The following is a 25,629-nucleotide window of genomic DNA, read 5'->3' as shown; positions in this document are numbered from 1 at the left end:
TGTAAGAAAGCTTTAATTTTTTGTCCGTCCTTGTTTGGTTAATGGCTACACTTTAAAGAATATAATGTTATTTACGTAACAATATAATTACCGCAGGGTTGTTGTTTCGGGGTGTCTGAACATTTAAAACATTTATTTTCTAATTGATCATTAGTTGATACAAAATCTCGCATGTACTCTACCTCGACTGTTGTGTAAATCGGAAATTTTATAACACAAGAATTGGCTCCAAGAATGTTTTTTTTAGAAACAATACACACGCACGCACACACACAGATGTATAGATACACACACACACACACATACACACACACACACACACACACACACACACACTTAGACCCACACGTGAATATATATAGAAACAATAATCCACGTACGTACGCACACTCACACAAGAACAAATACATCCTCAAAACAAGACAAAAATGGAACGTTTTGACGACATGAAAAACGAGTCTCGCATTTAAATAATACTGTAAAATATTGTTTATTATTCTGGTTTTGTTATGTATAGCCCATGTAACCTATCGTTCAGACATACGTACTCTCTCAAAATTAAAAAGATACATTCTTATAACAATATCTACAAAATGTAATAAATCAAAGAATATAGCGATCAGTGTTTATTTTCATGCTAAACAAACACAAAGTTGAACATCTGCAATCTCGGTACAAAATCGAAGTTTCATTTCATCAATACATAAAACTATTATAATTATATCACAAAAAGAATCAAAATTCAGTCCTGCGTCCACCCTTTTATTTGCAGATGACCCAATTCTCGTTGTACTTTAATTCGACTTCCGTTTTTACCAGTTTGTCGGTCACCCACGGTGCTTTTAGTCTTAATTATTTTCACTCGACCTGTCTCTGTCGCATCTTATTAAATACGCAACGGCCAAGAAGAGGTAGATGTAAACAGATTTTGTTTTCACAAGCTGTCAAATTTCTATGGATAGGCTCATCCTCCTCCCCCGAGATGTTTAGACTGTTCGATTTAAATGTCATCTGCACGAGCAATGTTATTGGCTTTTGTCAGATCGTTGTAGTGGAGTTAAGGTTATTTGGGAAATCTTAACGGTGACGTCACTAATAAGAAATAGTAATGAGAGTCTTGTGTATGGTTCCAATCAGATTTGCAGTTGCTGAGGGTAGATTAGAAAATGTTGATTTGTGTTTGACCATGTGAAAGGGACTAATCTGAGTTTCTTGCCATTGTAAAATGTTTTAACTAACAAAATTTTGTTACGACTAAAATTACATACTATATATATTGTATTATTTGAAAAGCAGTCTGTACATCGATTGTGTATTTGATCGACCTACCGTTTGTAAGTAGCCCAAATTAGATTTGAACCCCCAATAGTTTCGAAGGTATGAATGAATATATATATATATATATATATATATATATATATATATATATATATATGTATATATATATATGTATCTATGTATGTGTGTGTGTGTGTGTGTGTGTGTGTGTGTGTGTGTGTGTGTGTGTGTGTGTGTATATTATGAGGTAATAAAATAAATTTTCACCTAGTAAAACTTTAAACAACAAAACCGTAATACATGGTTATGACCGTCTAGTCGAATGGGAATTTGGCCAAATTAATCTTTAGTGTCTCGTCTATAGGAAGACAGCCACTCCCGATGAGATCCTTTACTGGATAGTTCATCTCCCGTGAACCGCCAAAAGAGGACTGCCACTCCCAGACGTCTACTAAATCAAAACTAGTACAGGACAGAATAGAATAGAATAGAATAGAATAGAATAGATGCTTAACGACACCCCAGCACGAAAAATACATCGGCTATTGAGTGTCAAACTATGGTAAGTACCGGCACGGAGCTCATTATAATCAGTACAACTGTGATGACGTTTTCAGTAACACATTTAATAAACAGTCATTGCCATGTTATGCAGAAAAATATATATATAATTAAAGTAGTAAAAACGTCTTTGTTAGTCGGCAACATCTTAATGGCAGCAAACTCAGAACAGTCCCTTAAAACATAATGCATTGAAATGAATAAACAGACGGACAAACAGACAACCAGACAATAACTTGTTTTAAAACAAAACATTTAATATGCTAAATACATCAGTTTTATTGATACATATGCGACATGAAGTTCTATAATTATTTCTGTAATAAACAGTTTCCACCTTTCGAAATGTTGCACTTCGGGCGCTATTACTTATAAAAACATCTAATGCTGTGTCTTTATGTGGAAGAAGTGTAAAACACAATCAATTACACACAGATGCATGTTTCTATGGCAACTTTTGATATTTCTTAAAAAGAAAATTGAATATTAACGCGAAAAGTAACGATCTAGAATCATTGAATAATGGTAAAATATGAAATGGATATACCATGTACAGTTAGTTTGTTGTTGCGAGTTTATTGATGTTGTGTCAAATTGTAGTCTTTATCTGCAGATAATAAAGATTATTTTAGGATACAAAAAGAAATGTTTTTTTGTGTTTTATTGGTTTATGACGTCGAGTCAATTCTTTCATCGCGCGTATTCTCGCATGTTCGTTGTCATACAGCATAAAATCAATTAAAAATAAATAAACAAATAAACCATCTGAACGAAATTACTTATACCCAGCTAAACTATTTCAAAGTTTACCCACTTTTGCTCAAATCTCAAAAACAGTAGTTTATTCAGGAACTGGTATGTTCGTGCGCTTTCAAAACGCGATTCTCTCCCAGTCCACGAAAGCATTAACTTAAATTGTTTCTAGCTGTAGTTTATTTCTGTCTTGATCACATTAATTTTGCTTGCAGTAATGACATTTTGCTTTATTTTCGTGCTATCTAATTACGATCCAAGCATGTGCTAATCATAAATCTCACCTAACTACTGACCGCCCTGTACAGATATTAATATACTGAACATTCTAAATATATCTATATCTATATATGTGTGTGCATATAAGATATGGATTGTTTACGGTTATATGGCGTTAGACATATGGTTAAGGACCACACAGATATTGAGAGGAAACCCGCTGTCGCCACTTCATGGGCTACACTTTTCGATTAGCAGCAAGGAATCGTTTATATACACCACCCCACAGACAGGATAGCACATACCACGGCTTTAAATATACTAGTCATGGTGCACTGGCTGGAACGAGAAATAGCCTAATGGGCCCAACGACGGGGGTCGATTCCAGACCGACCGCGCATCAAAGGAGCGCTGTACCGCTGAGCTATGTCCCGCCCTCGTTAATTTTAATAGATACAAAAACTAATGAGATTCAAGCAATAACTTAAATAACAGAAATTAAACAGAACTAAATTAATATTTGTTGTTCAGTGTACAAGAGGTATGTGTGAGATATTTTGGCGTTGTGTCCCCGCACCTCCTAATCGGAGCACACAGTGTAAGACCACGGACGTTCGGGTCCTGTTTGGAGTTTATGGGTTTTTTGTTAGAACCACTCCATGGAACGAGTCATACCTTTAATTGCCGTATACAGTATGTCAATATATACGACAAAACATGATGCGACTCGTTCCATCGAATGATATGGGTTTTTTTTTAACTAAACACCCATAAACCCCAGCCAGGACCCGAACGCCCGTGTTTGAGACAGTCCTAGAAGGCTATGGTGTGGTGGTGGTGGTGATGATGATGATTGTGGTCAAGGAGGTGGTGGCGTGTAGGCCTATGTGCTCGCTTGCAAATTGTTTCTTTGTGCGTGCGTGTGTGTGTGTGTGTGTTTGCTTGCTTGCTTGTGTGCCTCGTGTGTGCTGTTTATACTATCACGGTTTGCATTTGTGCACGAGTGATGCAACAGAGCACTCCAAATATTGAAGTTCGTGAAGTATCGGAATACGGGGATCCCGATAACTCATCTCGACACATATCAATGATTGTTCGATGATTGTCTTGTTTTTCCTGTTATTTGCGGCTTCGGTACTGACTGCATAGCAGTAGCCATTGCTTTCTGTCCAGGTCGAGACTTGGGTTCGCCTGAAAAACAAATATTTGAAACAAATCATTTACAACTGGACAAAAATAGACGATACTACACGAGTACCCGTTAGAGACGATTTATCCACCGAACACGACTGTGTTATTCTATTTCTTAAACACCCTTTAATAAAGTCATTTGTAGTATAATTTAACGGGAAAACACTAAACAAAAAACCTCAAACTTTATGATGAAAGTGTATAAGTTAATGACGTCATAGATATAATGAACCTCGGGACAGCCAATCACAGGTATCAGAATGTATCAGAAGGTATCTTCATTTCATTTCCACTTATTTTCGTGCTTATGTCCAATTAAGGTTCAAGCACGCTGTCCTGGGCACACCTTAGCTATCTGGGCTGTCTGTCCAGGACAGTGGGTTAGTTGTTAGTGGTTAGTGAGAGAGAAGAGGATGTAGTGGCCATACACCTACCCACTGAGCCCTTAAGAACTCGCTCTGGGTTCGAGGCGGTGAAGCATTTAATTTGCACTCCCCAAGAATATGCACTCCCCAGTCATTATTATACGTATAATTTGCACTCCTCCAGTTATCAATATACGTATAATACACACTCCCCTTGAATTATTTGCACTCCCCTTTTTATTATTATACATATAATGTGCACTCTCCACTACTATGTTTGAATACTTCAATGAATACAATCCACGTTCATTATTAGTCCCCTATTGGCCCAACCGGAAGGGTTATCTATAGGCTATATCTCCGTTCTTCTGTCTGTCCGTCTGGAGTCTGTCCATCCGTTTATCCCACATAAAGGTTTTTGTATATGTTTGTCCCACAGTGCCTCGAGATATTGAGCTGAAATTTGGTATATAATTTGATCATACACCATTAGAGATCAAGTTTGACTTTCATGACGATCTACACAGTTTGACCGAATTATGGTCCTTGAACATACGGGTTACGGAAATTTGTTTCCGAACTCTCTCTCCCCCCCCCCCCCCCCCCCCCCCAATGCTTCAACATACTGAGCTGCAGTTTTGTGTATAGCTTTATAGTGTACCATTACAGATCAAGTTTGACTTTCTTGACGATTTACTTTACATGTAGCTTTATCATATACTATTACATATCAAGTTTGACTTTCATGATGATTTACCTATTTTTGACAAAGATATAGCCCTTGAATTTTGGCGAAACAAAAATTAGTTGTCCAGACTTTGTCTTTGCAATGCCTCAATATACTGAACTGAAGTGTTGTGTATAGCTTTATGATGTACTATTACATATCAAGTTTGAATTTTATGGCAATTTGCCCATTTGTTTTTACAGAGTTATAGTCCTTAAACTTTGGATATATGAAAATATGTTTTTCAGACTTTTTTTCAATGACTGAAGATACTGAGATTAAATGTTGTATATAGCTTTGTCATGTACTGTTACAGATCAAGTTTAACTTCCATAGAAAATATAACAAAAATGTTGGGCCCTGTAGGGGGCATGTATTGCTTTTTCAGTACTCCCAGAATGCTTGATATACATATAATCTACACTCCACATTCTTTATTATACACATGATTTACACACATTTCTTTTATTATACATACAACTTACACTCTGCATTCATCAAAATGTATTCTGCATTCCACAAATATGACTATATATGTGATCTACACTGCACATTTATTACTATACATATAAAACGAAAAGTGTTGTCTAGATTATGTGTATATATAATGAATGGGGGGTGGGGGGGGGGTAGATTATACGTATAATAATAAATGTGGAGTGTATATTACATATAATAATGAATGGGGAGTATAGATTATATGAATAATAATGAACAGGAAGTGTAGATTGTGTGTATATCAATACACGTAAGGTGTAGATTATAAGTACATGCATAATAGTGAATGGGGAGTGTGCATTATATGTATACTGATGTATGGGTAGTATAGAATATTTGTCTAATATTGAACATAGAGTCGATTATGTGTATAATAATGAATGGGGAGTGCAGCGTATATGTATATTTAAAAGAACAACGTGTTACTGGGCAGGATTGTCAATTGATAATAATGAATGGGAAGTGTACATGTATATTGTATGTATAATAATGAATGGGGAGTGCACATTATATATATTTAAAAACAAAAAGATTCATTTCGCAGGATTGTCAATTGATAGTAATTATTGGGGAGTAATATTATATGTATAATAATGAATGGGGAGTATATATTATGTGTATAGTAATGAATGAGAATTACATGTATAGTAATGGATGGGGAATGCAGATTATACATATACTAATTAATGGGCAGGGTAGATTAGCTGTCTAATAATGAAAGGGGGGTATAGATTATACGTATAATAATGAATGGGGAGTGTAAATTATACGTATAATAATGAATGGAGAGAGTATATTATACATATTATAATGAATGGGGAATGTAGATCATACATATAATATTGAAATTGAGTGTATATTATACGCATAATAATAAATGGGTTGTGCATATTATATGTATAATAATGCATGTGGCGTGCATATTACATATTATAATGAATGGGGAGTGATAATGAACGGAGTGTACAGATTATGTCTATAACAATGAATGTAAGGTGTAGAATATAAGTATAATAGTGAATGGGTAGTCCACATTATATGTATAATAAGTTATGGGTTGTATAGAATATATGTTAATAATGAACGTAGAGTAGATTATGTGTATATTATACGTATAATTGTGAATGGGGAGTGTAGATTATACGTATAATATTGAATGGGAGTGTGGATTATACGTATAATAATGAACGGGTAGTGCCCATTGTAATAATTTATAGTAATTTATGGGTGCTATAGAATATAAATCTAATAATGAATGTAGAGCTTTGCAATGCTGTCTTCACATACTTTCTGTCATATTAAGGGGAAGTAATGGAAGCAAAGGATAGGTGAAGAAATTCTGGGATTCAGGAATGTTTTGGCCTTCTTGGATCCGCCCCTGATTCACATAGCCATCGAGATTCGCCACCGATATTTATATCAACTTTTACAAAATGCACTGACCATATAAACATTAAAACAAAACGTAATTTTTTTTAAATAATTATGTGAATGCTTAAAACATTATTATAATCTACGTGTAATATAAACTGGGGGAGTGCATATTATTCAGAGGGAGTGCATATTATACATATAATATAGACTGGGGGAGTGCATATTACATGTATAATACGCACTGGGGAGTGCTTATTCTACGTATAATCTTGACTGGGGAGTGCAAATACAGGGGAGTGCAAATTATATGTCACACCGGTACCGGGCTGCGAACCCTGTACCTACCATCCTGTAGTCCGATGGCCTAACCACTGCGCCACCGAGGCCGGTAAGGTATCTTCAGCATAATGTTTGACACAGTATTGATTTACAATGCGTCATTCCTTACATTGGGGTAAACGAAATTACGTTCTTCTCTGAATCTGATATTTAGGTCTCAATGAACGTTGTTCTGTTTATTTTTAATGTCGGTCTTCATCCTTTGTATATAACATAAATTGAGAAAACTAAATTATCTACTATACCAGCATCACACTATTTGATTACTTATGCTTGTATTAAAACTGAAATCTCTACTACCAATGTTATATTATCAGTTCCTAATGCAATCTACAGTTTTAATGACTTGGGAGTTTTTGCTCTGCGTATGCGCAATCGGTCTGATATCATTCCCCGTCGGCTATTTCTCGCTTCAGCCAGTGCACCACGACTGGTATATCAAAGGCCGTGGTATGTGTCTATGGGATGTTGCATATAAAAGATCCCTTACTGCTAATCAAAAAGAGTAGCCCATGAAGTGACGACAGAGGGTTTCCTCTCACAATATATGTGTGGTCCTTAACCATATGTCCAACGCCATATAATCGTAAATAAAATGTGTTGAGTGCGTTTTCAAATAAAACATTTACTTCATTCGTGTCAGTTTATGTCCATGCTTCTATCTAAGTAAAATTTAAATACGCTGTCCTGGGCCTCTGAACCGAGTGTCCAGTGCATGGCCTAGTGGTTGGGTGTTAATATCCAGTGTGAGAGAAGTCGGTCTTTGCATCTCCTCGTTGAGATTGTTAAAATGTTCTCAGTGTGTGAATCCGGTGCCTGTCAGCATTAAGGCCATTGGTTTGGACATTACGCCACCTACTATGTCAGTGATACGGTAATGTTTTTGATATATTGCTACCGTGAACAGTCAAACATTAAAAAAAATTCCACTTTTTAATATAGTTTATCCTGCAATCACCATCCACATTGCAAGACATGATGATTAGATTAATTTCTATATTTTAGATCACTAACCAAAAATATAGCTTTCTTGAACAGAACTACTTTAAGTTTACACTAGTTATGATCAGGAAAGGAATGTTGTATTGTCCAAAGTTATTTCTGGGTGGGGGTTTTTCATTTGAGTTGATGGTTTTAATTTTTTAATTTTTTTAATTTTTTCACAGTTCATTAATTTTGGATATTATGTGGATTGCGGGATAAATAAAATAACCGGTTACTGTCTTAAGATAATAGGGGTTATCTTGTTCAGGTCGAATGGCGAATGACAAACACCATTTTAACCTTCGTACAATAAAGCCGACATTTTAAAACAAACCAGTTATTCTCTATTTATCTCATTAACATGTAACAACTGCGACTAAATGATAGAGCAGAAAGACAGGTTATTGGAGGTAAAATAATGTGGATGAACTATTATAAGTGGCTATATTCTTTTACTTTACAACTGAGATAACAATCTAATTAAAATTAGTTCCACTGTTACATGTGGATTTAACAGCAGCCCGTTGGAGCTCATGTCCAGTTGACTTTTCATTCGACCAATCAAAACCTTACTTGCAAAATCATGCCAGTGATTTGAAAAGAATTTGAAAACATTTGGGTTTATGCCGAGGGTATATGAAATGATTCGGGTGAATTACGAAGTATGCCGGAAACTAATTTCAATATAAAATTTTATATAAAATTCGTTTCAAGACAAAAACAACCAGTGATGGTATAGCCATAAAATCTGTTTATACTAGTATACAATCCACAGTTTCTTACTGCACTTTTTCCCCTGGTTTTTCAATGTTGAAACAGACCAACAAGTTCGCCTATTGCATAAATAGTCTCGACCGATATTTTTAGAATTTGTATGCTCCTGAATAACGTTATAAAAGGCGAAGTGTAATTGGTCGAGATTTAAATTGTTACTTATAGATGAAATGTCACCTGGACATGGGAGTCCACGCAATGTTGTTAGGTCTACTGGTGAGACCAGTAGAGCTAATTTTAATAAGATTGCCGAGATAACAGTTTTAAACACGTATTTGTAAGGCGAGTGTAAATAAACCTAAAAGTCACGTTATCGTGCCAATCACGCTATGAGAGAGCCACCTTATTTTCATTCAGCTAAAATTCTGTATGTTTTTCTCTGCAGTTTGGATATATCGATTTACTTCATCAACTGGTGTTACTGGTGATTGGTTGAAACAACTACAACACGCAAAACCATTTTCCGAGCCTAAATGAATAGTTAATGTTTAGTTGTTAGCGGTTAGTGAGAAAGAAGTCGACCTTATATCGCCCTGCTGAGTCATTAAATCTCATTCTGAATGGGAGTCTTTATTTGGATTCGAAATCAGTATATATCAGCTTTAGGAGCCTGTTTTGTCTTGAGAAGAAAGGTGGGATTGGGGGAGGGAACTTATAATTAATATAAAATTTTAAAAATCCACTAAAATTTATATTGGGTGATTTATTAAAAAAATATTTTGAAGTTGAAGTGCTAAAACGTACAACACAGAGCATTGCAAGTTAGCACATAAAAAACCATATATATATATATATATATATATATATATATATATATATATATATATATATATATATACATACACACACGCAGAGAGAGAGAGAGAGAGAGAGGAGAGAGAGAGAGAGAGAGAGAGAGAGAGAGAGAGAGAGAGAGAGAGAGAGAGAGAGAAATATGCCATAGTAGCTGTCATCGTTTTTCTGTTATTAACGGAAGGCTATGAATGACTTGGAAAACGTCTACACCTTCCTACACCAACCCCACCCACATTAGTAGAGATGACACGAACTGCAAACATAATTGTCGCCGAAATCTCATAAAACGCAACACGTATTATATATAGCGCCTTATTACGTAATATATTTAACAATTCATCGGCAGTTAATACCATTGGCAGCTTAATACGGGTCAATATGCATCATATTAGATTTGAGAGAATAATTAAAATGGCAAGGTTTTTGCTTTTTCTTAATATAAAAAGCAGATACATTTTCTTATTTCGCATTGTATATTTATTTTCATTTTATATATCCCAAGATCTTTAACACAAGTATCTATTCACAGAATTTTACCCAAAATAACGTAAATGGAAAACAATATTTGTAAAAAAAATATTCTTTTAGAATTTTACCAAAATAACATAATAGCAAACAAACCATTTTGAAATTTTTACCAAAAATAACAGACGGCAGAAAACTAAAAAAAAAAACCCACACCTAAATTAAACTTTAGAATTTTACCAAAAATAACATAAGTAGAAGAAAAACAACAAAAAAGTTGCCTTCTCACAAATAAACTGCGTGGGAGTTCATATTGTGATGCGTGAATTTCGTTAGGATTCACGTGTTGAGGTCTTCTTTCGGACCGACTGCCTACGACACGAATTGGCGAATATTGATTACAGAGCTCGCGATTCCGCCAAAACGCTCATCTTATACGCTAACATTTTGTTCACACAAAATACACATCGGTCAGCCACTTTCGCCCACACTGGAACCTAGTTGTCCTTAAACCCACACGGTTGCTCTTCCCAAATAGTCTCCCGTATGCGACAATATTAACTCTTGCAGATTAAAGGCTATTTAATACTATGCAAGGTATCAACCAAACCTGTAATTCATAAATAGCCCAAAGTATTAACTGAAGAAAACGGAACGTCTCATTGCTCATTTGTGAGATGACGGAATTTAGTACTTAGTCTACAGGTGCCCCATGCCTCAAACACAAGGATACTTGACACAACAGGAATGTGTGAAATACAAACGTATACATCTATTGTTCAGATAAAAGGGTTTCTGGACACTGTCTCATTTATCATTATAGTGGCAAGGTAGTTCAATCACAATTGGACTTTGACCCAGCCGGATATTATTTGGTATAGTGCTACCCCATGAGATTGTCCCTCTCTCGCCAGTGATTGTATTACGAGGTTACGGTCAATGGAGATTTTTAGTTAAAATATTTGAAATTAATTTGAATTAATTTGAATTGATGGTTTTCATATTTGGTATGTTTCTCCATTAGATCCGTCTTTCCATAACACATCTTCAGTATCATAACTCTGACGTCATAATAAAGGTCATTGGGAGATTGCTAAAAGGTTTTATAATTATTTTTTTAAATTGTGATTCTATTTAAAGACATGTCTCATACTTGGTATGTATGTTTGGTAAACAAGTCTTTCAACCGCAAATCACTTGTGACCATACACCTGACCCAACTAAAAAGTGAAAAGTAATTTAAATTATACTAGTTATTTATAATTGCTTATAAATTTGTGAACACAGAAATGTGGAGTTTAAAGAAAATCACTTATTGAAAATTTATACCAAGTATATATATACTAGTATATATATATATATATATATATATATATAGATAGATAGATAGATAGATAGATAGATACTCCTCAAAAAAAGTAGGGGAACCTGAAATATTAAAACACACGTTTTGACCACAGACATCATAGTAAAGAACGTTCAGGTCTGTTTATCAACACACCGAAACACATTACATAGTTTACACGTCATTACATAGTTTGCACGTGCATCACGCAGTTGCCTCGTACACGTGTCATTCTCGATTTCGACAATTTCCAGGAAGGTCCATTAATCACCGTGGAATATTATTTCTATTAATCGTTTTCATTCTGTTGATCGTACAGTTGTTATTGTTTTGTTTTTAGTTATTTTTATTGTTTGAATTTGCGATTTACTGATAGAAAAACGTCAACTTACAACTTTCACTTCTGCCCCTAGTCGTCCTTTAAGAGCTTTGGTGGTCATAAAACCTACTGTAATACTGAACTACCGGTTGTAATGCTTGCTCAATTAATTCACTATTGTCATATAACTATTCCCCACAGCTAATATACCTTACAATTTTTGCAACTGTAAATTCTTATTAGAGTTCCCCTACATTTTTTAGAAGAATATATATATATATATATGGTAATCTACAGCCTAATTCACAAAGCTCGTTAAGCTCTCTTACACCATCATGTCATCCTTTTTTTATATCACAATGCGAGGATCGCAAAGCTGCGAGAGTTTAGTGCATCAGGCCTATCAGTTCTAAATGCATATATATTTAACATGAACTATAGATTAAAAACTCTTTTAAGATGGAAATTTCGGATATAGTACAATGTGATTTGTTTCACATAGAGCTATTTTCATTAGATTTCTTGGACTAAATCAATAAAGATGTCTATTTAAAGCCGCAATAACACGCCAACATCTGACAAGTATCATTTTCTTTTTTCAACATCAATCAAGACCGACGTGTCTGGCGTAGTGGCCGTGTTATTCGGTCCATGTGAGCAGTTTTGGGCGCGGGCGCGAAATATGGTAAACAAACGAGTAAAAAATTGTTTTAATAATAATTATATATATATATATATATATATATATATATATATATATATATATAGATTATTACCCTCGTGTTTTTCGGTATCGTCAATATCATATATTAGGAATAAAAATTGTATTATGCGAGCCTCTGGCGAGCATAATACATTATTTTTATTCCTAATATATGATATTGACGATACCGAAATACACGAGGGTAATAATCTCTTTATCATATAAGCTCAAGATTAATACAACATGTTTGTGTAAACTGTACACCCAACTTTAATTCCAGTCCACCATTACTAGATATTCAAATGACGTAAGAATATGGGACGCGTGTATTTTTCAATGGAAATGACGTCAAACTCGAATGACGTCATTTTGGATGTCCTTACATCAAAATAAAGTTATGCCTAACGTTTTTTTTTTTTTTGAACGCTGGACAGCTTTCAGTGTCAAATTGCCATTGAAATGTTTTTATTTAATGACTATGAATGCATACGTCAATCATGGAGTGTCGCCCAAGTACGTTATCTTAAATGTCAATAAACCTAGTGCCGAGACCTCGACTAATTTACATCTAATTTGCAAAGTTATCAAATTCTTAAAGTATGTGATCTGAAAAATATCACATACTTTGATTGCACTGAAAATGTAAGATATTATATGATAAATATATATATATATATATATATATATATATATATATATATATATATATGTGTGTGTGTGTGTGTGTGTGTATGTGTATGCGTGTATGTGTGTATGTGTATGTGTATGTGTGTATGTGTATGTGTATGTGTATATGTATATATATATATATATATATATATATATATATATATGTATGTATGTATATATATATATATATAAATAGCAATGTTTCTATTATTGTAATATTTCCATCCTGAAGTGTACATTGTATATCAGCTGTATACTAAGCTTAATATGAATATCAAATATTAATACAGTGGGAATTTAATATAACAATTCCACATATAAACACTGTTTTGTTATATATTATATTACTATCAATCGGACGTTTAATTGCTTTTTTTTCAAAATAATTGACAAGTGTATACGGAATGTGTGATTCAGCGAATCCCAAGGAACAACGAGTAACCTGTGTATTCTGTAGATTGGAGCCTAAGACGCAGTGGTTTTACACCAATCTGACGTCTGCCTCCCACCATTTCATTGATCGGATCACGCTAGCCTCAACAGTTCATTCCAGAATGTTACCTCTCACTGCATTAAACAAGACAACAATGTCGGGGGTGGAATCCAAGAATTTGTTAAAACTCCAGTTCGAATACAATTTTAATTTCATTATTTGTTTTAATTCGTTTTAATACGATCAGCATCATAGCCATGAAGATAATAACAATAATTATTGCCATCCCCATTGTCATCGTCATCGTCATCATCATCATCATCGTCAACATCATCATCATTATTGACTGCAAATGAGTTAACTGGTGAACAATGCATGAGTGACCGACTTTGCAAATGAATAAATTACTATATAAATCAGAACTACAGATTGAGAGAAGTGTTCAATGATCAATGAATTGTATCTCAGTGGTACAGCGTTCGCTCGATGCGCGGTCGGTGTGAGATCGATCCCTGTCGGTGAGCCCATTGGGCTATTTCTCGTTCCAGCCAGTGCACCACGACGGGTATATCAAAGGCCATGGTATGTACTACCCTGTCTGTGGGATGCTGCTAATCGGAAAGAGTAGCCCATGAAGTACGACAGCGGGTTTCCTCTCTCAATATCTGTGTGGTCCTTAACCATATGTCTGACGTCATATAATCATTAAATAAAACATGTCTTTCTTTTTTTCTTTTCTTTTTTTTTCTTTTTCCTGCATTGTAAGATGTCTCCGACTAATAAAATATTTCTACGATTAAATTTACATATTAAATATATTTTCTTTAGAATATCAGTGTCTGTATATTCAATGCGTTTCTGGTCGGCTTAATATCTGTAAGAAGCCAAATCTGGATTTTGTCTTCAAATAATTTCGTACGTACGAAAAACACGTTTAATATAAGCCACTAATATTTTATGCAGAAAAATATATTTGATATGTAATTACAATCGTTAAAAAGTCTCTGTTAGTCGATAACATCTTAAAAATTGCAGCAAACTCTGGAATGTCGTCTGTACATATTATGTGCATACATGGCTCTCTCTCTCTCTCTCTCTCTCTCTCTCTCTCTCTCTCTCTCTCTCTCTCTCTCTCTCTCTCTCTCTCTCTCTCTCTCTCTCTCTCTGTGTGTGTGTGTGTGTGTGTGTGTGTGTGTGTTTGTGTCATTTTGTCTCTGTGTATTTCTGTGGCTGTTTGTTACCGCATATTTGTGAGTGGTACCGAATTTGAGAGAGAGAGAGAGAGAGAGAGAGAGAGAGAGAGAGAGAGAGAGAGAGAGAGAGAGAGAGAGAGAGAGAGTGAGAGGGCGAGAGACAGAGAGGGAGGGAGCGGGGCAGAGAAAGAGACAAAATGCGATAGTGGGAGACAGAGTGGGAGACAAGAGTGGGAGACACAGACAGACAAAGGTTAAGATTGTATAATTTGGTCGCATATAGAATTATGTATTATAGCATGGTGATTAAACTTACTGCGACATCACAGACATGGTGTGATCAACAGCGACGTGTTTTCAACAAACACAAGGTCACCTCTGTTAACGATACGACTTTACCAGCAGGGATTACCGCCTTGGAAATCATTATGTCATTATCAGAGATCACGTTTCGTCTTTTATAGACGACCGTTATTCATGTAGGTTCTAAACACATGTAAGGAGTCAGAATGCAGGCACCAAAAATGAGAGAGAATGTGCTAAACGTACAAAGTAAAAATTGGAAACGGATGCATTTGTCTAATGAACGTAGTAGATGAAAATATTGCAGTTTCAATCTTAGCATATTACTGGAACTGCGTTCATCTCAGTGATAGATGATTTGTGTTATTCCCCACGTAGGAAATAATACATCCTACGTAGAAGATAAGTCCTACTTATGAGAAAATGAGTCCTACTTAGGAGATAATAAGTCTTACGTAGGAAATAATACCATCATTAAATAATTCATCTTCTATATTAGTGTAGTGGTTAAAGTCGACAAAATTACAAAAATAGTGTATAGGACGGAAACGGATCATAAATCAATAAATGAACTTTGACATGTGAGCTTCGGTCCTTTAAAGAATGTCTTCGTACTTTTTGTTTTTCAGAAAGGCCTAGATGTCGGTCTTCTTACCTTAAGTGTGGTCCTTAACCATATGTCTGACGCCATATAACCGTAAATAAAATGTGTTGAGTGCGTCGTTAAATAAAACATTTCTTTCTTTCTTTCTTACCTTAAATTGTTGTTATATATAATTGTAATACATTCTGTAAAAAACCTGAATATAACACAAATTTAAAGTGTACTCCAACTATCGACTGGCAGACCAAAAACAAAAAGGAACATGCTACAAAGGATCTCAACATACAATTATCAAGGATTGAAATAATCTGGGTTGTCCAATGAGAACACCCTACACATCAAGATATATAATGTCCAGTGGATTATTTATTACATTCCCACAATTTAAAAACATTTATAATCTTGATGTCAACTTTTTAAAAATACCATGGTCTTTTAAGTGCAGTGAAGCAGTATTGCAATACATTTATAATAAAAAAATTTAAAAGAAAGTTGCAAAATCCTATTTTTCCCTATAATAATTCGAATCTTAAGATAAGTTGTAAAGGCAGTAAACAGTTTTACAATATTTTATTGGATTCGAGATTTTTAAAATATAAATTTAATTTAAAACGGGAAAAAGAATTAAATTTCAAATATGATGATGATTGGAAAACGGTAAATACAATACCTTTTCGCTGCACAGATAGTACAAAATTAAGATGGTTTCAATATAAGATTATTCATAGGATATTGCCTACAAATAAGTTTTTACATAACATAGGATATATTGATTCACCTCTTTGCTCCTTCTGTAAACATGAAATATCAACACTAATACACCTATTTTGGGAATGTAATGACGTTAGGCATATTTGGGAACAATTAAAGCTTTGGATGCAAAAAAAAACTGGTATAATAATGAACTTTACAAAAGAAAATATAATTTTGGGATTTAAGACGAGTCACAATGATCCTTATTAATGCTATTATATTAATAACTAAACAGTTAATATTTAAAAGTCATTTAAAGTGTCTCATCCCAGATTTTACATGGATACAAAAGGAGCCGAGTCTATATTATAATGTAACAAAAAGCGTGGCATTCTCTTGTTGCAATTATGATAAGTTTGTAAAATTCTGGTCTATATGTCACAATTTATTCAAGGATTAATTATATATATGCAGTCAAACGTTGTTTTCTCGATGTTGAAGAGAACGAACAAAATGGTCCAAGATTTGATGTAACTGTGGACTGAGATGAAACTAGCCTGGAATAATGAGTTTACGTAGATCGAGATAACGAGATCCGACTGTATAGATATTTTTGATTTATAATGTCCATATGTTGTGGGGGTGGACTTTTTTTTCTATATTTTGAATACTGCTTTTAGGACTGTTTAAGGACAAGACTAGTATTTATATTGTTATTAGTATTTTGTGTATACATTTCACATTCATATATTTATTTATAAACATTGGATCTGTTATGTAAAGTTATTGTATTAACTGTATGATTATGAATTTTTCAGAAAACGTTTTTAAAAAATTAATAATAATAATAATAAAATCATCTAACTAGTGTAAAAAAAAAAAAAAAAAAAAAAAAAAAAAAAAAACAGCGCTAAGTCAGTACATTTGGACACTGAAGGATAGATTCACCCCATACACCATTAAGTGGAAAATTTTATCCAAAGCAAAATCATACTCTCCAGCGAGCAAAAGATGTAACCTCTGCCTGAAGGAAAAACTGTTCATAATGTATAAACCTGAAACCAGCACACTAAACTCCAAGAATGAACTCGTATCAGCATGTCGACACAGACGCAAATACCTTCTGTGCGCATACCACACATCACCTATTATAGACCTGCATAGTGACGTAACCTCGACGTCACAGAGTCCATTACGTCATCAGCTTTCCGTTGACGGTGTAATTAAATCTACATCTGATGAGTGAGAGCAATAATTCAACTCTCTCACGAAACAAGCCTGTCATGTAGAGAAAAACATACACTTTTTAACGATATATATATATATATATATATATATATAATGTCAGGGGAGAAACGAAAACTATATACAGCTCATTTCATCCTACTAATTGGACAACTTATGTTGCTTGTCAAAGAAAAGAAAAAGCGTAATGAGGGATACCATCGCGTGTTTTCACTTTTCTGAGTTAGGTCGATTAAATTATTTGATGGAGAAGTAATTTTTTAAATGGTGAAGCCGTTTAAGTACAGGAAACCATCAAGTGTGTTAATGTTGCCGAGGTGTGAAACAAAATAATATAACCTAACCACAGAAATTATTATCACGTGTTTTTAAAATGCCTTAATGACGTCACTTCTAAATCAAACACATTGTTTAATTTAAAGCTGACGGAAGCTGTTGAGATATACATTGGGTTGAAAACAAAAAAGTTACACAAATGTTGGCAACTGAATAAATGTAATCAAAAATAGTTCAGAATTTGCTACTAGTATTCCACGGGTGTGTATGTCATTGATAAACACTGTTATTTTAAGGAAGGAAGGAAGGAAATGTTTTATTTAACGACGCACTCAACACGTTTTATTTACGGTTATATCGCGTCAGACATATGGTTAAGGACCACACAAATATAGAGATGAAACCCGCTATCGCCACTTCATGGGCTACTCATTTCGATTAGCAGCAAGGGATCTTTTATATGCACCATCCCACAGACAGGATAACACATACCACGGCCTTTGATATACCAGTCGTGGTTATTTTAAGATGCATATCGGCCACATCTTAACCTTAGTCTGATGCTTATATCATCAATTTAAAAAGTATATAATTACGAAGAAAGTCATGTTGATAGCATGGTGGACATGATGAAAACAAATCAGTGACCAACTGCAACATTATTTCATCTGTTGTTAAAGACCGGCCTCGGTGGCGTCGTGGTTAGGCCATCGGTCTACAGTCTGGTAGGTACTGAGTTCGGATCCCTGTCGAGGCATGGGATTTTTAATCCGGTTACCGACTGCAAACCCTAAGTGAGTGCTCCACAAGACTCCGTGGGTAGGTGTAAACCACTTGCACCGACCAGTGATCCATAACTGGTTCAACAAAAGGCATGGTTTGTGCTATCCTGCCTGTGGGAAGCGCAAATAAAAGATCCCTTGCTGCTAATCGGAAAGAGTAGCCAATGTAGTGGCGACAGCGGGTTTCCTCTCAAAATCTGTGTGGTCCTTAACCATATGTCTGACGCCATATAACCGTAAATAAAATGTGTTGAGTGCGTCGTTAAATAAAACATTTTTTTTTTTTCTGTTGCAAAAGAGGAAGTATTTGTATTACTAAATGTACTATAAAACAGCTGATTCTGCAAATTAGGAGAATGTCATTGTGAAAATGGGGTGGACATACGGAAATTTAAAACAAAAACATTTCAGTGACCAATGTTGCTTTATCTGAAAGTAGACCTAAATACATTTTAAGACCATAACTGATGCTTCCTACATCATTTGAATTATTTTAACCTAATCGAGAGAGAGAGAGAGAGAGAGAGAGAGAGAGAGAGAGAGAGAGAGAGAGAGAGAGAGAGAGAGAGAGAGAGAGAGAGAGAGAGAGAGAAATGGCCACTTACCAAACTGTTTCCTTTTAGCCAATTCAGCTAGAGCTTTGCTGGGATGGCCAGCTAGGGGTGTCGCCACTGCTAGATTGCCGTCCTTAGTGACCTTGATCTTGGGAATATTGGTATCTACTTCTATAGAGGACCTTGACGAAACTGTAAAAAAACATAAATAAATTGTTATAATTATCCATATTTCCCTCTTCTCTCCGTCGCTGCATCATGCTATTCCCACCCCACCCACCCACCCCCAACCCCTTAGAATGTGTGTGTGTATGTGTAAGCTTGAATATGTATAGTAATGTTTATATTTATGGTTGCCTGTCGTATTTGACAAAACTTAATTTTATATGTACATATCTTACGACATTTTTTCTTTGTATTATTTCAGAGGGCATTCGCGTACCAAATGGTTGGCATTCGCGTACCAAATGGTTGGCATTCGCGTACCAAATGGTTGAATCCAGTTAGAAATCAATACTATATGCATTTTCGTTAAGTATAATTTTTACGAAACTAGTGAACTTTCAATATTTATTATCTGGCCGAACGACAAAAAAGACATCATTTAGCAATTAATACGCAACTGGTAGTGCGTACAAGATTTGTAAGACGCACCCAGGCTTTCACCAGGTTATTAATAAAAATGAATACAAATCATTTTTTTAATAATATGTAGTTATGTATCAGCCGGGATTCGAATCCACAGAGCACCAAATGCTGTGTCTTAGACCACTAGACCACTATGCATTCATCACCAACTGTTCATACAATTCACTGTATTTTATACCTTATAAACTATGATCGGAATCGTTACATACTGGATGAAACGAAGATTGCCGAATACCCTATTGGAGGGATATATAAATACTGACGACAAAATAATCGATGTTTGGCCTCGGTGGTGTCGTGGTTAAACCATCGGTCATAAGGCTGGTTCGCAGCCCGGTACCAGCTGCCATCCAGAGCGAGTTTTAACAACTCAATGGGTAACACCACTACACCATCTTCTCTCTCACTAACCACTAACAACTAACCCACTGTCCTGGACAGACAGCTTAGATAGCTGAGGTGTATGACAAGGACAGCGTGCTTGAAACTAAATTGGCTATAAGCACGAAAATAAAATGAAATGCAATAATCGATTTCACACAGCAATTACACGTCTTTTGTTGTTACTATATAAGACGATACTTGCGGTTGTTAGTATTACGAATCCTCTGATAGTATCTTACTCGTGTTTGTTAACAGGGATTACAATCTGTGTTTGATTGGACCCATCCATGTGATGTTGCTTACCTTTTTTGTTTAGTCTAAGATTCGCTGCATTATCGGGAAGACTGTCCAAGTATTTAACAAATTTTGAATTGTCAATTCTTTTCTGGTATCTTTCTTCGATTTCTTGTCTGGTTCTAGGGATACGGTAATCAACACAGCAGCAGACGATAACAACTGTGAAATAAATAACAGTAAATTGTGTAGTATACAGTAGTTCGGGGGCCTAATTCGCAAAGCTCTCTTAGGCTCTGCTAGACAACAAAGCATCATCTTTGCAAGTCTTTTAGCATTGCACTGCGATATCGCAAAGTTGCGAGAGTTTTGTGAATTAGGCCCCTGAAACTTAATTCGTGAACTACTATTAAAAAGTTAGGACCGTTATAATATTATATACATTAGAAAAACAAATCAACTCCGTTGTAGTGCCAATAACATATTTTGGAGGGAAAGTCTTTATTTAAAAAAAAAAAAATAAGTATATGAATTTTCTTTTGTAAATCATAATATTATTACTATGGTATAATGTATTTTTTAAAAACAAAACGATTTAAAATAGGTTTTGTTAGGTATAAATATAAATGAGGGGTTTCTTTTTCGCACGTAACGCACATACATCTAATGAACTGTTTCTAAGTGAAGTGTTTTCATGGATATTGCCATCACGACTGCGAAATCGTGGACTAATATTATGCTCATTATATAGTTATTTATATTTCGATTCATTTTTCGTTTCATAATACTAATAAGCACATTTGAAACTACGGATATTTGATGTCTGCATCGGATATTTCAACAGCTGACAGAGAATCAGAGAGGAAACCTGCTGCTGCCATATAAGCTACTTCTAACAGAAAAGGAATATGATATATTTTTATATGCCATGGAGGACAGTGCATACCACAGCTTTTGATATACCAGACGTGGGACACTGGCTGAGGCGGGGAAAAAATCCTAGTCCATTGATAGCGATATCTTTTATATGCACCATCACACAGACAGGGCAGCACATACCATGGTATTTGGTAAACCAGTCGTGGTGCACCGGCTGGAACGAGAAATTGCCCAATGGACCCACTGCGCATCAAGCGAGAGCTTTACCACTGAGCTATGTCCCGCCCCACTATTTAGCTGAGCCATTACACTTCAAAGTGGAATCCGATTCTTACCTATGACAAGAAGCACCACACAGACCAGAAACACAATGTGCCACACCCTGAGTGGTCCGAGAACCTCGTTTTCGATGGACGATTTGTCACTTCCGCCGTTAGCCAAAATCGAAACGCCATCAATGCCCTGCAATGTTTGAATACAATATTCTGTATGGTCTAAACTGATTATTAAATTAAGTGTAAATTTTATTGTTTTCTGCTGGCAGAATTTTCAGACGGAAGTGAAAAAACCTCACAAAAATGTTTTATTCCGCCTCTGTAAAAGATAAATATTATAGCAATATGTTCTGAAATGACTAAGAAAAAAGGATTAGTTTATTTATCGACACATCAGCACATTTTAAACTACGGCTGCAGCATGTAGTTAGTTCGATACTTGAGACAGAGTGGAGTAAGATAGATATACACACAGTGATTTAGACAGACAAATCTGTCTCCACAAATGCTAAGCAGCAAAGAATTTTTACATGCATTTTCCATATAGAGGAGAGGAGAACAATACCCGGAGTCTATAGCTAACTAGGGCGATCGATCCAATGACCTATCTTACATCAGGCGATCGAACGATCTAGCACTGAATTAAACACAACAGAAACAAATACTCTCTATTTGGCGTCTAATATTCGCTTAGTTTGATACTAGTGTGGCAGCGAGAAAGAGAAGGGGGGAAACTGGGTGTCGCTATATATTCTAGTATACCGACCAGCAGTATGGAAGCTCTTATATACTTTTCTCAGATAGGACAGCACACACTTTTGATATACTAGTCATAAAGGAACTGGCTGGAACGTGGAAAAAACATGCTGCTTGTGTCTATTAATTTCAAAGATGATATATTCTACTACCAACTGCACATCAATCGAGCGATCTGAGCTACACCGTGCCCTTAAATGGTCAAGAATGCGTTTAAAACATCGAGGCCCAATTCACTAACCTCTCGCAACTTTGCGATCTCGCAGTGCAATGCTAAAAGACTTGCAAAGAGGATGTTTTGTTGTCTAGCAGAGCCTAAGAGACCTTTGTGAATAAGGCCCCTACCTTTTACCATATATGTAACTTGATGACGGGGGGGGGGGGGGGGGTGTAATATTTTAATATATTCATAGACCCTCCACAATCCAAGTCCAATATTCTATCCGACAAACGTGCCTTCACATGATTATTTTTGTAATAAATAAAACCTGACCATAATGAAAAAGACTGGGCCCAATTTCACAAAACATCGTAAGCTTAGTTTTGCACGTAAACGTAAATCTACGACTAAACCACAGTTCTTATTACTATTACGATCTTTGTCTAGGTAGCAGCTCCAACCCTCATACACGAGACCGGCAACCGACATCGATGACGTAACGGCCAAGTCATCTTACCTGAGTCAGGCAGGTGCTGGGTTCGCATCCCAGTATCGGGTCCACCCAGGGCGAGATTAGTGGTCAGTTGTAAAAAAACAAGAAAGAAATGTTTTATTTAACGACGCACTCAACACATTTTATTTACGGTTATATGGCGTCAGACATATTATGGTTAAGGACCACACAGATCTTGAGAGGAAACCCGCTGTCGCCACTACATGGGCTATTCTTTCCGATTAGCAGCAAGGGATCTTTTATTTGTGCTTCCCATAGCCAGGATAGCGCAAATCATGGCCTTTGTTGAACCAGTTATGGATCACTGGTCGGTAAAAGTGGTTTACACCTACCCATTCAGCCTTGCTGAGCACTCACTCAGGGTTTGGAGTCGGTATCTGGATTAAAAATCCCATGCCTCAACTGGGATCCGAACCCAGTACCTACCAGCCTCTAGACCGATGGCCTAACCACGACGCCACCGAGGCCGGTTTGTAGAAAACCACTGCCGGATTCTCTACAACAAGCCACTAATCATCAACTCCTGTGATGAACAGAAAACTCAGATAGCGGAGACGAGGGTTGAGCGACTGTGATGTGCAGTAACAACGCTATCTGCAATAACTACATTTAGCGTTGAAGTTGCTGCCACTATCTGTTATAGGGTTCGACATCTGTAGTAGCTAAAAGGGGGACTTCGAACCGTTGCTCAGGGTCCATGACAGTGTGCTTGAACGTTAACTGAATATTTTTTTTTGAATTTAAATGAAAAAAAGAGAAGAAAAGAAAAACTCTACAGAAAAAAGGAGCATGAGCCGTCCTTTGTGGCTCGTCCCATGCACCTGCTCTGTAACAATACTACTGTAAATTTAATACAAATAATGTGTACACTTTACCTTGGTTGATGAATTCACCGCGCCTGAAACTAGAGTTGCTTGTTCTTGTATTATCACGAATCCCAACGCAGTGAATATCTTCGGTGACAAAAACATGTTGAAATACCTGTCATCGTGTGAACTAAAATTTACATTGATGTGTTTTGCTGATTGGTTTCAATGTACGTGTATAACTAACCGTCTAAGTATATACGTATCACAGTATTTCAGCCGTGATAGTGAGTCAATAAAACACTTCATTCTATTAATAAGTCGATAATTGTCACCAAATGTATATTTGATTCCGTTCTCACCCGGGACGGGTATCGGTTATGACGCAGTTGTCATGGCCACAATCAACCATATCGATCTATGTGTGTCGCTCGGTGGCTTATTTGATCAAATGGAATTATGGGTCCCATTCACTTAATGCATAGAACAGTGTCAAAAAAAAAAAAAAAAAAAAAAAAAAAAACACCCAACAGCAAACAAACAGACGGTAAAATGTGCTTTATGTTTATGCGTTATTGACACTGAATCGTAATATTTTAATCACACGGTACGAACAGTCATGCATAATACCTAACAATAATGTATAGAACAAATCTAAATAATATGAAACCACCACAAAATATAATTAGTAACTGACAAGATTTACTCCTTTTTGGAGGAAAGATTTCACCTGCTTCATATATGTACACGATATAGATGTTCTAAGATTGCTTGTTTGGAAAATAAATTATGTCACAGGGTAAGACAAATCCATTAGCCCTCGGTCTAGCCCGAATACTCTGAATGTAAGAGAACTAGACGGACATTTGGACAGTTATGAGAGCGTCATAACCGTCGAAATGTCCGTCTAGAACTCTTACAGTCCGAGCACTCGGGCTGCACTCGGTCATGGCGCGGCTAGTGAATCTTTGGTCTAGACTAGTGGAACTTACCAGCTGTATTACTATAATTTACATAGGACACTAGACAAAGCTTACTGTGAGTGCTAGTGACTTTCTCAAACATTTGTCGAACATGGTTTATGACACAACTAGCGCGCTCTAAAACACAGATAATGGAAAGGACTATGCGTTGTGAACGAATGCTATGTACGTGTCGATGACTGCCAGAAAGAAAATTATGTTTTATTTAACGACGCACTCAGCACATTTTATTTACGGTTTTATGGCGTCAGACATATGGTTAAAGAGGAAACCCGCTGTCGCCACTTCATGGGCTAATCTTTTCTATTAGCAGCAAGGGATCTTTTAACTGCCAGAATGTTCCTTAATTCTAACACTATTACTAGGAACAAACGTTGTATGTCTTGCCCCTTCTTCCGAAATAGGCCCTAACGTTCCTGTTATCTATTGGTTTGTATGACGACCATGCAGTGTTCGAACACCACGGTGATCACGACCAAATAAACGTGACTTACAGATGATGACATTAATCAAGTCGTGATATACGTAAATTCTGGTGGATCTACCTT

The 25,629-nt window shown here is 35.8% G+C and overlaps 1 protein-coding gene across 1 annotated transcript; it reads right to left on the bottom strand.

Annotated features, from left to right (window-relative positions):
- Positions 1–3,132: 3,132 nt before the first annotated feature.
- LOC121382156 lies at positions 3,133–24,911 on the bottom strand. Its single transcript, XM_041511669.1, has 5 exons — positions 24,168–24,911; positions 21,923–22,049; positions 20,778–20,930; positions 19,494–19,634; positions 3,133–4,002 (listed from the first exon to the last, which is right to left on the bottom strand). Exons 1-5 carry the CDS (start codon positions 24,261–24,263, stop codon positions 3,896–3,898), a joined length of 624 nt encoding a protein of 207 aa, XP_041367603.1. The 5' UTR covers positions 24,264–24,911; the 3' UTR covers positions 3,133–3,895.
- Positions 24,912–25,629: the final 718 nt, after the last annotated feature.

This window comes from Gigantopelta aegis, chromosome 9 (genome assembly GCF_016097555.1).
Source record: "Gigantopelta aegis isolate Gae_Host chromosome 9, Gae_host_genome, whole genome shotgun sequence".
In the NCBI taxonomy this organism is placed as follows: Eukaryota; Metazoa; Mollusca; class Gastropoda; order Neomphalida; family Peltospiridae; genus Gigantopelta; species Gigantopelta aegis.
This window is presented reverse-complemented; position numbering and strand designations above follow the sequence as displayed.

Bases quoted from the DNA above. Each gene is read 5' to 3' on its own strand.
- LOC121382156 (XM_041511669.1), bottom strand. From the start codon at position 24,263: ATGTTTTTGTCACCGAAGATATTCACTGCGTTGGGATTCGTGATAATA. The intron at 20,931-21,922 runs GTAAGAATCGGA...TTTATTTCACAG, and splicing joins TGTGGTGCTTCTTGTCATAG to TTGTTATCGTCTGCTGCTGT. The intron at 4,003-19,493 runs GTAAGTGGCCAT...TTTGTTTTTCAG, and splicing joins GGCTAAAAGGAAACAGTTTG to GCGAACCCAAGTCTCGACCT.